At 41.8% G+C, this 15,197-nt stretch overlaps 1 protein-coding gene across 15 annotated transcripts in view; it reads right to left on the reverse strand.

Annotated features, from left to right (window-relative positions):
* Window positions 1-15,197, reverse strand: part of CLIP1 (CAP-Gly domain containing linker protein 1) — a 121,301-nt gene continuing 106,104 nt past the window's right edge. For 11 of the 15 annotated variants that reach the window (XM_032311225.1, XM_032311224.1, XM_032311216.1 and 8 more), the window contains 7 exons: window positions 11,111-11,163; window positions 5,129-5,246; window positions 4,898-5,048; window positions 4,226-4,275; window positions 3,026-3,031; window positions 1,985-2,109; window positions 1-1,638 (listed from right to left, as the gene is read on the reverse strand). In XM_032311225.1, coding sequence (XP_032167116.1) covers window positions 1,413-1,638; window positions 1,985-2,109; window positions 3,026-3,031; window positions 4,226-4,275; window positions 4,898-5,048; window positions 5,129-5,246; window positions 11,111-11,163 — 729 coding nt within the window. In that variant the 3' untranslated portion in view covers window positions 1-1,412. The remainder of the gene's footprint in view (window positions 1,639-1,984; window positions 2,110-3,025; window positions 3,032-4,225; window positions 4,276-4,897; window positions 5,049-5,128; window positions 5,247-11,110; window positions 11,164-15,197) is intronic. The other 4 variants (XM_032311223.1, XM_032311220.1, XM_032311215.1 and 1 more) reach the window with 1 other exon arrangement.

The raw sequence follows: 15,197 nt of genomic DNA on the forward strand, positions 1-15,197 counted from the left end.
TACCACTGGCAAAAAAGAACCATTTATTAAAGTCGATACAGAACACTTGTTTTCTCAATTTTAATACTGCTTTACATTTTTGTTTGTGAAACACTTCCTATTATAATATGTTTATAACCAAAAATTTCAACTCATTACAGATTTTTCACTTGTCAGACACATGTTTGATAATCTTGAGGGGAAAAATACATCAAAGGCATATATACAATTATAGAAGTTCTTATTATACATGTAGCATGGAAGACACATTTATTACTTTTTACATATTCTAAAAGACATTCAAATGAAGATAAATAGATTCAAACTGGTTGATAAACTTCTGATGGTTGAGGTCCTTCATTTTTATTTTTTGTGATAAGAAACTCCAAAATTATTAATGTTGAATTTCTCATCGTACATTCATCTAAGAACACGGTAAAAAAAACTTGTAAAGATTGCAGACTGGTTAATTTAGGTGTTTTACTGTGGCTTATTATCTAGTTAATTGACTGCTGGGGATATCTGCTGGAGAAAGAAACAGATTTGGAGAAAACTCTCCCAGTTATTTATATCTGATAAAGAAACAAAGTGAAAACAGAAAAAAACAGTTGCAAAGCCACATGATGTTATATTCTGGCCTAGTTCATCATGTCTTGATGTGTTTTCTTTTTCATAAAGGTAAAAATCTGAAAAGAAAGTCATTGTTTTTTCCCAAAATATAGATTTTTTTAAAAAATATATACATATAATATATAGAAGCTGAAATTATGCAAAACCAATGAACAAAACAGCACAGTCGAGTGAGTAGGTGCAGCATATAGATTATAAAATGTCCCCACAGCAGTTTGGGGCTGCCCCCTCCCTTTACCTGCTTCATGATTTTATAATCACACCCAAGTATTATCAAGCCTGAAATAAAGGCACTACTGACAACAGGTAGTGCAAAGAGCTCAGATACTTCTTTAAGAATAAAATACTTTAAATGAGTAGATGAAAATGCAAAATGGCACATTTTTCCAACTCATTCCAGTGTCAGAGCTTAACCCAAACATCTAAATATACAAACGCAGCCTGGAAATTTTTAGTGCAAATATGAAAAGTAACAGCATAATTTAAAGTTACTTAAATAAGGTATTGTGAGGGTAGGGATTGTTCTAGGAGGGTTCCCTCGGGGCAGTAAATGTAATGGCATCTGGTGCAATGTCTTGTCAGAACTTTTAAAAATCAAGAAGACAAAATTAGAGGTGAAAACTCACCCACTAAGTATTTATTATTTCAAATTCTAAGGGGAGACTAAAAGCTCAAAATATTTTCTTAGATTTGTGGATGGGGTCAAAAATAACGTGGGTTCTCCGGAAGTCTGCACACAGGATGCTGGTGTTCTGTCGCCTACGTGCCCGCGCCCCTGAGAGCCCGGCGCGAGGCTGGACCCATCAGAATGTCTCGTCGTCATTGCAGTGGGTGGCCCAGTGCCCAAACACCTCACAGATTTCACAGTACGGGCGCTCCTCGCTCCGACTGCCATGGTGTGTGGAATGGGGGGGGTCCTCTGACGCCTGTGCCTGGGTGGGGCAGTCCTCTGTGTCGTGGAGGTCAAAGCAGTCACATATGTCACAGAAGAGGCGAGGTTTCTTCTTGGACTGTTTCTCCTGGTCGTCACTACAAAGGTTAATGTGTATGATCAGAAACTCATCTCTATCAGATGAAATTCTGAGACAGCATCAGTTGTAAAGAACACAAAAGAAGCAAGAACTACTTATGGCCAAGTCTGGGAGCCTCGAGTATACGTCGTACATTTAATTCAAGTTGGTCGTTCTACAGTCCACACTTGAAACTTTCCCATCAAATCATTTATAGAGTGCTACATCACTCTCTTGCCAGATTTATGGAAATCGATTTATGGCCAAGACAATTGTTTCTCCAATCCACCGAAGAACGTGTAACTTTAAAAACCTTCATTTTGGTGGAACGAAGGTTCTGACCAGCATTGCTCAATATAAAATACCTGTCGTAGTTGTTTAGGTCATCGCCGTTCCCATTAAGGGCTGCTTCGGACATCATCTCCACCTTCATCTTGAGGTCTTGATTCTTCCTCTGAAGGTCCACTATTACTGAATTCAGGAAATCAATCTGATTTGTCCAGAAAAAAAAAAAGACACAAATGTATGAAATGCCTAAAATGCACACTGGAGGATCAAGAACATCATGAAAGCATACTCTCACGCTATGGCTGCGGAATGTGCTGGCATCACGGGAGGGGCAAATGGTGGCCGTTACTGAGTCCACGTTTAAATGGTTTATATATACACACATACATATACAAAATTCTACAAAAAACCTAACCAGTCATTTGTTCCATTAAACTCTGGGACAAATCCAGAACTTTTAGGCTCTGTAGATTTGGACAAGTTCATGGAAATCCGCCCCCCAGCCACTGCTTAACATCTACTGACTGGTCCCAGGGAACAGTCAGCATATGTCATCGTAAGAGAAAAACGGAGGTGTTTCAAAGGGAAGGCTCAAGCTCCGTTTCCACTGAGGAGACAGTGGCACACGCGATAGAGCAGCACTCAGGTACCACATGTCCAAGGAGCACCTGTGCCAAGATTCACTGAGCAGTGGGACAACGAGGTGACCATCAGGAGGAGACACTCTCGTCCTAATGTCTCCTTCAAACCAAGGGCACTTTAATTTAAAAACATTTTTTCCCTCTTATATATAATAAAAGAGGTCAAATTTCTCTAAATATCCACTGAATAAATCCCACTTTACAATATTAAAAGTGAAATATTTCACTTTTTAAAGAAATATTGGCCCGACTTCTCCTGCTAGGGCAAGTTCTGAAACAGAGCTAGCAACCACTAGCTTCAGGATTCTCGGCTGGAGACCCCTTCCAACACTGAAGCGGGGGGTCTGTTTTCTAAGGCTTTATTGTGTTAGGAGCTACACCGCAGGAAGAAGAAAAAGTCATAAAATGCATTTAAGTATAGTGGCAAACCACACACACACTCACGCATGCTCACAAATTAGGAAACATAAAACAAACCATTTGCTGATTGGAACAAAGTGTTGGCAGCGGCAGATGAAACAGATGGAAGCAGACAGGAAAGGAGAAAAGAAAACACGGTTAATTGAGTCTCTGCTTATCAGACAGAAGCACAGACCAAGCAGACAACACTATTAAGGTGAGTTAGTGCATCTGTTGAATCTTTTCATGTCTTTCAAAGGAGATGTTGGATAACTAAAACAAACTACAAACTCACTAAATTTTTCTTTGAAGATGATGGTTTTTTATGCCTTTGAGTTTTGAACAGAATAAATATATCCAAAATGTACTATTAAAATTGAAGGTGGACATTAGTTGTTTATGTGCCATTTATTTCTAAACATGGAATAGTTTGCCTCCATATAATCCTATTTTTAAAACTAAGGCTGTTTGATAATTGTGGCTTTAGGGAAATAGTTTTCAAGAACTCTGTCTTTTTAAGGTCAAGAGGAGCAAGGAATCTTTTGACAGAGCAATTCTACTTCTACGAATCTGTCTTAACTAAATAGTAGTATATCTGCAAAATGATAGATGTTCAAGATACTTCATTATAGCATTGTTCCTAATACATCTGAAAGATCGAAAACATCCCAAATGTCATGTCAACTGACAAGGAACTGATTAAATCACAAAACATCCATATAAGGGAATACTATACAGCTACTAAAAAGACCAGATGTGCCACCACTTGTATCAAAAAGGAGAGGAAAGAGACAAGTAGTTTTGTTTTTTATATATATGTTTTCACATCTCTGGAAAGATTCTTTAAAAAGGCACCAGTAAGAATGATTACCTGTTTGACAGCCTGGGAACTGAGCAGATGAGAGATGGTGTGTGGATGGAGATTTTCTACTGTATATATGTATATATATATATATATATTTTAAAGATTTTATTTATTTGACAGAGAAAGACACAGCAAGAGAGGGAACGAACACAAGCAGGGGGAGTGGGAGAGGAAGAAGCAGGCTTCCCATGGAGCAGGGAGCCCGATGTGGCGCTCGATCCCACGATGCTGGGATCATGACCTGAGCCAAAGGCAGAAACTTAATGACTGAGCCACCCAGGCACCTCTCTACTGTATATATTTTTAATGTTACTGATTGTTTAGACCATATGAATGTACCACCTCTTCAAAAAGTTAAATGATCTTTTAAAATAGTAAACCAAGAAAAAAAAAAAAGGGGGGGGGAGTATTACCTGACTCTCCTGGGCTCTTTCGTCTTCTTCTGCCTGAGTATCAGTATTGCCTTATATTTAAAAAAAAAAAAAAAAAAAAAAAAAAGAAGGGGGGTTCACAACACGTCCATCTTTTTTCCCCGGTGTTACTGCAACCAACGAGCCAGTATCAGACACATATTTTCACGTGAAATTCCCAAATGGGCCTCTTTGGGAACAGTTCATGGGTTCCTGTGGGGCATCTGGAGCCCCGAGGGGCAGACATGGTGTACAGAGGCTGGCCCTCCCCTGCCTGTCTTCTCCCTCAGGGATGGCCCCCCACTGTGGAAGATGCCCGCCACACCCACCTGGGACCTCAAGTGGCAAAGCAAGCTGTCACCTGCTCACAAAGGGACCACCTGGGCTCCCGGTCCGGGCAGCTCCCTTTCAGAGCCCACCGCTACTGGGAGGGCAGCTGTCACTTACAGCTCCTGTCGCTGCCAACGCTCCGGAAGGGGGCATGCCAGGCACGTCCCCGTGTGCAGGACCTGGGTCATGACTAGCCCTTATCTGAGTCAGTGGTGGGAGAGAGCCAAAAGCAGAGGGGGTAGGTCAGGGGCAGCCCAGCCGCCTTCCAAGGTCATCTCACGGGAAACAGGTCCTCTGCAGGAAGCGTCGGGGTGGGAAAGAAGCACCACGTGGCCATCACTTTACCTGAGGAGCTGCTGAGCTGCCGCCTGTTTTCTTTGAGTTGGAGCTCCAAGTTCTTGACCTGGAGTTCAAGCTTCGCCTTATCAGACTCCAGAGACTGAACGACCGAATGCAAGGACTTGGCGGAGGCGCTCTCTCCCCTGAGCACTGTGACCTGAAACGCAGCGCGTTAGCTTAGGCTCGCAGCTGGAACAGAGGAGGCAGCGGGCCCGGCCCCCTCACAGGGTACTCTACCTCATTCCTCAGCTTCTCCAGCTCTGCGTCCTTTTCGGTGAGTAAGGCACTAGTAATACTGATGGATTTCTGCAAGGAAGCTTTTTCCTCATCTGCGTCTTTTATTAACTTGGATTCTCTAAAAGACCAAAGAGTTAAAAAAAAAAAAAAATTCCAGAAATCAACCAAGAGAGTGGTGGGTGTGTAACAGTCCTAGAACAGACACATTAACTTGAGTTAACAATAAAGAAAAACGTATCGCGGGGAAGTTTTAAAGGGGGCTGAGGCTATTACGCTTGCAAAATTTTACTTGAAATTTTACTCACTGTGAAGGAGAACAAGTTTACCTACGCAAAGACATGCAGAATCTGCATATCATTGTATCCATTTGAATTTAAAGAAACAAGTTAATAACTTCGGAAGATGGAGAATTAACAAAACAAAACAAGACTGTTACCCCCAAAGAATTCTTTTAAAATCTACCCCCCCAACTGAATTCTGTTACTTCTTGAATAAATTATTACCAAGCAATAACAACAATTAAAATACACACATGCAAAGCGAGTATACACGGATGTCATGCAGAGCAGTTTTATGCTGGAGGTATCGGTTGGTTCTCACTAATTTCAGTAATTTTTGGCAACTTCCGAGAATGTGTTTTTGAGATCTCATGGGCCAAAACAGTAGCAAAGGCTATTACTGCAATTCATACTGAAAGGGTATGACTTTTCATCCACAGGATGTGGAAAGGACATTACGTTGCTCATAGAGATGAAAGGTAATTACATAAAGGCTGGAACAGAAGTGTTAAAAATGGATTTCCAGGTGTAGAACGAGAAAGCATGGGCGGGGAGGAGTCAGGAGGGAGACGGTCAGAGTGCTTGGTTTATGTTCTCATTTGGTTGTCAGCAGAGGGAATGGGACCAGGCCTTAAGGAGAGGGAAACATTTATCCTGGAGTCCAGGGCTGGAAAAAGGAAGGAGAAGATGAAGGGAAGACAGGGACGGAAGGCAGAGACACAACTGATAAAACCCAGAAGGGCAAGCTACTGTGCGTTTAAGTGTGTGTGTTTATTTAAATTTTTGTTGTAAAAATTACATGCATTCAAAAGTCCAAGGTCATGAAAGATGAGGACGGACTGAGGAACTGTGCCAGACTGAAGGAGGCTGCAGACGCACGACCGCCGAATGCGGTGTGGTTTCCTAGCCTGAATCCCAGAAGAGGAAAAAGACATTAATGGGAAAACTGGGGAAATCTGAATGAAGTCTAGAGTCTAGCTAAGCACATGGAACCAATGTTGCTTTCTCAGTTTTGACAAATGTACCAAGGAGTATACAATGGGCATATCAAGGGCCACGGGGCACAGGGTACGTGAGGACTCTCTGTACTGCCTCTGAGATTCTTCTGTAAATCTTAAATTTCAAAATGAAAAGGTTTTTTAAATTATGTGCAGTATGAAACAAGAGGGGAAAAGTCCTTGAATCTCAAAAATATTTTGGGAAAAACACAGACTGGGTAAAAAGGTCCTAGCTGGCCCTAAGGCCATCCAACCCACAACACTGCGTTGGTGTAGATGATTCGGTGAGAGTTCAAAACTTCAACGACAAGCAGCCAGATGGCTCCTGGTTCTAGAAGAAGGAACTGAGTGAATGCTGGGCATGTCAGCATGTTCAGTCTGTTTTAGAACTGACTGGAAGGATTGGAAACTGAGGCCCAGGTTAGAAATGGCAGAATGTATGTCTGGTTAGTGAGACCCAAGATATCCGGCACACGAATTACAGAATTCTCATGATTTATGGTAAATTGAAATTCTACACGAAGATGAAAATATAAGTGTTGTTTTTATCTTGTTGTGTGGCTTACACTTACACTTCAGGATGATAAGTAGTAAGAAAAGAATCTGAGACTTACAGGAATTTCTTGAATTCAACACCCAAGCCGGATATGAACACTGGAGAGGGGGTGGGTATTGGTGTTGTTAAATCACTAAATGAACAACATCTTGCTTGGAAACAGGATCTTGTTTAGGTTAAAACAAAGCAAAAATTTTAATGAAAGGAATGGATAGTAAATATCTTCTTCCACCTGGAAAGTAAACATCTGATGTTATCCGAAGTTACCCAAAAAATCTGGGGCTCCTTAACTTTCAATTAAACTTATTTGGTAGTTTATTCTATTGTAAAAACTATTTCGAGAGTTTCACTTGCTACAAATCCAAGTGAAATCTGAAAAAATGTAGTTTTTAATGTTTTTACTGAAAAATACCAGCATTTGGGGGGTTATTAGTTCTTCTATAATCTGAACTCTAAGTAGCCCAAATCTCATCCGGTCTTTGTGTTAGGGAGGGATAGAGACACCACCAGCTGGCAGAAGGAAAAAAGTACAGGAACTTTCATCTGTTTATCACATACACACAACCCGTAAGGGAGGCTGCTTTCTAAGAAGATGGCAAGCAGAACGTTTCTTGTACAAGTGATCAAAAGACACGTTGTTAAGAAAGGGATCCGCCTCGTGATTTATAGACCAAATGACAGGACAAGGAGCCTTTGGCAGCTCGTCTTTATGGCAGATCTTTGTTGCTGGCTTCTTAGGCTATTTCTAAGCCTTAACCCCACTGCGCAAACTAAGAGGGACTAATTTAAGTCACTTATGCCAAGGTTACTGACATCTGAGTCACAAAGCACACTGCGGGGGGGCACCTCCGTTACCTTGCAGCCATGCTGGCCAGAGTGACTTGCTGTCACTGCAAGTATCAAGAAGGGAAGATAAACATGATCTGAAAGAACAGCTATGGGGGCCAGAAATCTTTCCCCCAAGGGGAACATATTACCCAGATTCTTTCCTTACTACTTACTAAAGAAATAAATTCTAGTAATGAAGCAAATACCTTAAAGTGTTACTGGGCAAGCTTTAAAAATGCAAGATAACAAGAACCAAATATTAGAAACATGAAGAGAAATGCAGGTACAGTAAGGAGAGCTAAATTTGCGCCGAAGTTCTTTGCTGTATATAGGTATAAAACTGGTGTGTGGGGTGTGTGTGTGTGTGTGTGTGTGTACTGCTGAGAATATTTTACAAAACAAAAGCAAGACACAGAGGGACAAAGGCAGCCAAAAAATATATACAACAATTTGTTTTACTAAAAATATATTAAGTTTATTTATTATAACGTGGATAGACTTTCTTTAGTCTTACCATTAAAGACACACAGATAGAGCAAAGGAAGCAGGAGTAGGGAAGGGAAAAGAGAGGGTGAAATGAGCATTGGTAAGTAGCGCAAGCTCCAGACAGACAGTCAGCAACCCACAGTGAGCTTAATGAGCCGAAGTAGCACAGGACCTCTTCAGACTCCGTATCGCCAACCAGTTTCGGTTCCTGACGTTTAGCCTGCATTTACACTAACTGAATTAATTAGGACTCCGAAGAGTCCGCATCTGAGATCTGGGCTCTCCGTGACACCACAAAGCCTGGAGGAGGGAAGCCAACCACGTTCCCCAATCTGCTCCAGGCTTCAGTAGATAGAGGAACCTGCTTCTCCACTTCCGGCAGGCAGAGCAATTCAAGGTTGGCTCTGCTCTGTCGGCTGTCTGGAAGCCTGTTTTGAAAGAGGTCTGCCTAACTTGGAAACCAGTTTCCAAAATAATGATTACGTGTTTATGTTAGGAGAAAAGCCTTTACTACATGTTGCCTGCAATTCAATGTTCAGATACCAAAAGACTGTAGCAAATATAGGACAATGCTACTACTGAATGGTAAGTAGTTTGGGCCTACAGGTCAGGAATAAGTTCTGCCCTTCAATACGATGACCATTTGAATGACACAGTTAGCTAATACTTTGACTATGTATGTTCAGAGATCACTTCTCAATTAAATTCTTGTCTAAGACTTCTCTTCTTGCATGAACAACATTGAAAATACCTTTATGGCTTAAGTACTTTTCAGCCTTTTAAATTAAGAGCTTATCAAATTCTTTTCAGCACCCCATGCTCAATTTACTTAACTATCACACACACACAATCGACCTATGAATCCATTGTCAAACTGGCTTTTAGCAGGCATTTAAGGGCCCAAATTGTTAGCTACAATATATTTGCATTCAGATTTCAGACATAACGGTCCACGAGGATTAATTTGGCAATAGAATAGTGCAAAACAGGAGAAGTTAGGTTTTTAAAATTTTCACTTTCAGAAAAAATTGCCACCTCTATCTGCATTTATTGATATAGAGAGTAATTTTCAGGAGACTATCTCCTAAACTCATCCAGGACTCAAAAATGGGAGCAAAGTTGGGGACATAAACAGTGGCCTTAGCACGTACCCAAACTTAGCTCATCTTTTTAAGCCATGAAAAAAGTCACATGCCTGAGCACATTTTGAAAGGCATGTAATTTAAAGTCACATGGTAAAGACTAAGGAAGCATGGCAGCTTTATTCTAAGAAAAAAAAAAAAAAAAGATTTAAGAGTAACAATAAAATGCACAGTGAGCAAAGAGGCAGCATGAAAACCGGAAGCCCTCGGGGACCTTAGGCCTGCATCCGGGTTGCTGGCCGGCCGCCTGCCATCTCGGGCCTCCGTTTCCCCGTTTGTAAGTGCACCCCCCGCCCTACACCACCGGGTGGCTCTGAGATCAGGTTTGTGGATCACGAATGCAGAGGGCTACGGCGCGCTCGCCGACTTCCACCAGCCCGTTTCCATATGCTCGCTGACCGCAGTGCCTCGGGAGTAAGCCCCGCGACTGTCCTCACACCCCCCCCGACTACTGCTTCGGGAGGCTCTCTTGAAAGAAACTATGTAAAACCCAATATCCTGAGGCGCCCCCCCCACCCCCGGGGGCAGAGCGGCGGCCGCCCGCCCGCGGGCCGGAAGGAAGGGCCGGCGGCTCCCACAGCTCCCGGCGCCTGCGGACCAGCTGGCGGGACCGGGGCGGGGGCGCTGACGAAACGTGCGCGCCTTCTGGTGTGAAACTTCTCAGAAGAACGAATCTTAGTACTTCTTAATGAAAAAAAAGAAAGAAAGAAAGAAAGGAGGAAAGGCGCTGTTGGACGCAGGCCTAGCGCCCGCCAGAGCGCAGCTCGCGGCTCCCACGACTCTGTGGGTGAATGAAGCCCTCGGTTCCTAAGCAACCGCCGCGCCGCGGTGCGGGGTGGGGGAGGGGACAGCCGGCCCCGCGGGACCCACCAGTCGGCGGGGAGGGGGCGTCCTCCTGCCTGACCCGGATAAGACACTGCGAGAGCACGGACGAGCTCTCGGTTCAAATATTCTTGGAGAGTTATTTTTAGTTTCATTAAGAAAAAAAGCGCGTCGCCGTGGCGGGGCTCATCCACGAGGTACCGCGCGGGCGGCGGTTCTCGGCCGGAGCGCGCCCCCCGGCGGCTCGGCGGGCGCCCTAAAGCGCAGGATTTCTCTAGACACAAACCGCACGTTCTAGAAGAGCAGACCGGAGACGGTCGCGGTAGAGAAGCGTCAGGCTTCTCAGCGGTTATTTCTCGGGGCCCGTTTATGCTTACTCAAAAGTGCTAGAAGGTTTCCACTTACATATCATTGGATTATCACGAAAGAACAAGAACAAAGCTATTTTCTCTTTTTTTTTTTTTGGACAAACAGAATTCAAATTGATGCTATTATTATTGAAAAGTTATCATTTTTATATAATGCAATCAGTATTTATATGCCGATCAATTACTCTTTGTAAAATTAACAGCATTTTTAGCTCCTGAAAATGAGGAGGTAACAACAATGTAATGAGACAATCCGATTTTAGAACACTTATGAATAAATGCAACTGAAAAAGGCTTAAAAATTAACCTATTCTTTGTCTTGGTAATAAATACCATAACTTTTGCAAATACATTTTCATCATTTATTAATCACGAGGACCAAACTATCATAATCCAATTTTCTGAATATGAGAAGGTAGCATATTTTCTACAAGTCACATCGTGTTCTGACATTTTCCTAATTAAACACATACACGAAACAATAAACACAAAAAGAAAACCTACCTCTTTTTCATTTCTAACAACTGATTATTGAGCACAGATCTCTCCTCTTCTAGCTGGAAAAAAACACACAAGAAGTTCAGTTCGTTACAAAAGTCCAGAGAGAGAGAGCTATTTCTCATCCCACATGTCCCATTCCCAGGCCAGGATGGATAAATCAGTGGGCCAGGAGAGTGAAAAAAGAGCAGTGGTTAGTACATCATGTACAGCTGTTAATTTATAAATCATTTATGACCCGGATGACTCCCCTTCCTCAGTACAGGCTGTATCTTCAACATTCGATAAATGTTTCTTTCATTTCTTAAATGAATGAGTGAAAACTTCACTGTTAACATTCTGGCTCCTTCACTGAAATCACACAGAGCAAGTGTCACTAAGTGTCACTGTATGGAGGTATGGTCTTATTTCTGATTTTGTATCAATTGTGCATATGCTTTGCTGTGTCTTCATACTTTTAAAGTTCTTAAATATACATAACTCTGTTTTTTTTGTTTTTTTTTCATAACTGTGTTTTGAACATAAAATTATATTAAACACAAAATCTATTGAGATTAAACATAGTTTTTTCGATTTAAACTCTGCTTTCCTCGTCCACTGAAGATGTATGCTTTTGCTGCATGAGTAATTCACAAAAAATATTTAGAAAATTTTAAAGAGTGAAGGGAAGGGAAAGGGGTGGGAGACAAACCTTAACAACTAAAATAAGAGGGGGAACATCTGGAGAGTGGGATGTGGAGATGAGGGGCTTTTTTTTTCCCCTTTACGCCCTTTTCTACAGTTTATATTTATTTTTTAAACAAGGAAGCTGTTTTATGATTTAAAGTGGGTACTGAGAAGTACCTACAATGAAGATAAATGAAGATAAAAAGGCCGATGACTCACTCAACAGAGAAAATAAATTATTAACGTGAAAAATCATTCAACACTTTAAAGAACAAGTATGCAGAGACTCTCCCTCTTTATTGGAGGGTGCACTGTGCCTGAATTTCCATGGAACAGAAATCTGGAATGCTTATGGTACGGACTTCTTCATAGGAGATGACGTTTTTCCCTTCTTCTGCTCTAGGACCCAGTCCAGGTTGACAAGTTCATCTAGTGGCTCTACTGCTTTAATCTAGTTCCTCACTGTTTTCCTTATTTTTTGTGACCTTGACAGTCTGGAGTCACACAAGCCAACACAAGGTCAATTTGGATTCATCTGATGCTTCCATATGAGGAGAGTCAGAGCACACACTTTGGGTCAGGAACACGACAGAACTGATCTTGTGTTGTCCTCAACAGGGATCAAGGCACACAGTAGGTTGTTTTTTGATAAGGGTAATTTTGATCACTTGGGTGAAGAAGTATCATCCATGTTTCTCCACTGTAAAGGTATGATTTTTTTTCTTTGTAATTAATATGTATTTTGTGAAGAGATTCTTTGAAAACGTGTAAGCATTCGGCTCCTAGCAAAACATCAACCCATTTCTTTTAGCACCAACTGATGTGTCTTCCCTAAATAAAGTACTACCATCACGGCTACCCAGTGGTGATTTTCTAATTCCATCATTTCACCTATTTATTAGCTGTCATTTCACCAAATGTCATTTTCCTGCATTTATTTATATTTAAATACATCATTTCCATGACATATCATGTTATTCTAATGTTATTCAATAAGCTATCCTCCATTCCTATCAATATTTCTTCTGATGTTCAAATTTTCCCAGATTTGGTCAGTGGGAGCACTTTCGACTTGATTATGATATGCTTCTGACTAATCTCCAATACTGTTTTTTTTTTTTAAAGATTTTATTTATTTACTTGACAGAGATCACAAGTAGTCAGAGAGACAGGCAGAGAGAAAGAGAGAGAGAGGAGGAAGCCGTCTCCCTGCTGAGCAGAGAGCCTGATGCAGGGCTTGATCCTAGGACCCTGAGATCATGACCTGAGCCGAAGGCAGAGGCTAAACCCACTGAGCCACCCAGGCGCCCCATAATCTCCAGTACTGTTTAAGCACTTCCTTTCATCCTGATATAGAAGATATTCCAGGCTCGTCTTGTACCCTCTCTGCCCTAGCCCTGGAATCAGCCATTTCTTTAAAGAATCTTTTAAATGCAGAAACACATTTTTAAAAAAAATCTAGGTGCTAAGTCTACTCACTAATATTGGAGTGTTGTTGCTTCTAAGCCCTGTCAGTGGACCTGATCAAAATTTAACACAAGCCCTGTCAGTGGACCTGATCAAAATGTAACACTGCTGGGCACCTGGGTGGCTCAGTGGGTTAAGCCGCTGCCTGTGGCTCAGGTCATGATCTCAGGGTCCTGGGATCGAGTCCCGCATCGGGCTCTCTGTTCAGCGGGGAGCCTGCTTCCTCCTCTCTCTCTCTGCCTGCCTCTCTGCCTACTTGTGATCTCTCTCTGTCAAATATATAAATAAAATCTTTAAAAAAAAATATAACACTGCTGGTCTTCAACAGATACTGTTAAGAAAATATAAAGACAAGCCAAAGACTCAGAAAACACTTGCAAACACAACCTGATAACCTGTATCTAGAACTTACTAACAACACTCACAACTCAGTAATATGCAAACAACCAAATTTAAAAGTGGGCAGAAGATCTGAAGAGACACTTGACCAGAGAAGAGATATAAAAGGCCAGAAGCACATGAAAAGATGCCCAACATCATTAGTCCAACAGGGAAATGACAATCAGAACACTTGGGATACTTGTGTTACAATTTCCAGTTTCATTCCATGGTGGTCAGAAAATACGTCACATGATTTCAATCCTTTTAAAATCACTGAGACTATTTAATGGTCTATCCTGGAGAATGTTCCCCATGCACCTGAGTAGCACGCGGATTCCGCTCCTGTTGGGTGCTCTACAGATGACTGTCAGGTCTAGCTGATTCACAGTGCTGTTCCAGTCTCCAGCTGCTGATCCTCTCGCTCTAGTTGCTCTGTTAGTGAAATAAGCTACTGAAGTTTGAAGTCTCCGACTAGTATTGTTGAATTCTTTTTTTTTTTTTAAGCGTTTTAAAGATTATTTATTTATTTACCTGAGAGAAAGTGAGAGACAGAGAGTACAAGCAGGGGGAGGGGCAGAGGAAGAGGGAGAGTAAGAAGCAGGCTCCCTGCTGAGCATGGAGCCAGACTCAGGACTTGATCCCAGGACCCCGGGATCATGACCCAAGCCGAGGGCACATGCCTAACTGACTGAGCAGCCCCATTTCTTCCTTTAATTCTATCAGTTTTGCTTTGCATATTTTGGGGTTCTATTATTAGGTGTATATATAATTCTTATAGTTTATCTTTTTTTTTTTTAAAGATTTTATTTATTTATTTGACAGAGAACACAAGTAGGCAGAGTAGCAGGCAGAGAGGGAGGAGGAAGCAGGCTCCCTGCTGAGCAGAGAGCCCTATGCCTGGCTCGATCCCAGGACCCTGGGATCATGACCCGAGCCGAAGGTAGAGGCTTTAACCCACTGAGCCACCCAGGCACCCGTAGTTTATCTTTTATTATCATAAAATGTCTTTCTTTGTCTCTAGTAACAATTTTTGTCTTAATAGTCTATTTGGTCTGATATTACTATAGCCACTCCAAGGTGCTTTTGGTTACTGTTGGCAAGGAATATCTTATTCCATCCTTTCACTTTGAATCCATTTGTGTCTTTGTATTTAAGCTGTGTCTCTTCCAAACAGCATATAATCAGATCATCATCTTAAAAAATTCAACCCGTTAACGTCTGCCAACACTCTTTTATTTTTATTTTTAAAAGATTTTATTTACTCATTTGACAGAGAGAGACACAAGGAGAGAGGGAACACAAGCAGGGGAAGTGGGAGAGGGAGAAGCAGGCTTCCCGCTGAGCAGGGCTTGATCCCATGACCCCGGGACCATGACCCAAGCTGAAGACAGCCTCTTAACCAACTGAGCCACCCAGGTGCCCCTGCCAACACTCTTTAAATCAGTGTTTAATCCATTTACATTTAATTTTATTATGGGTAAATTACAAACTTTTTTCCAATTAATAAAGTTTATGTCTTGGAGTTTTGGGTGCATAGCAAAACTGAACAGAAAGTACAGACATTTCTCACACACTCCCT

Source organism: Mustela erminea, chromosome 13 (genome assembly GCF_009829155.1).
Source record: "Mustela erminea isolate mMusErm1 chromosome 13, mMusErm1.Pri, whole genome shotgun sequence".
Lineage (NCBI taxonomy): Eukaryota > Metazoa > Chordata > Mammalia > Carnivora > Mustelidae > Mustela > Mustela erminea.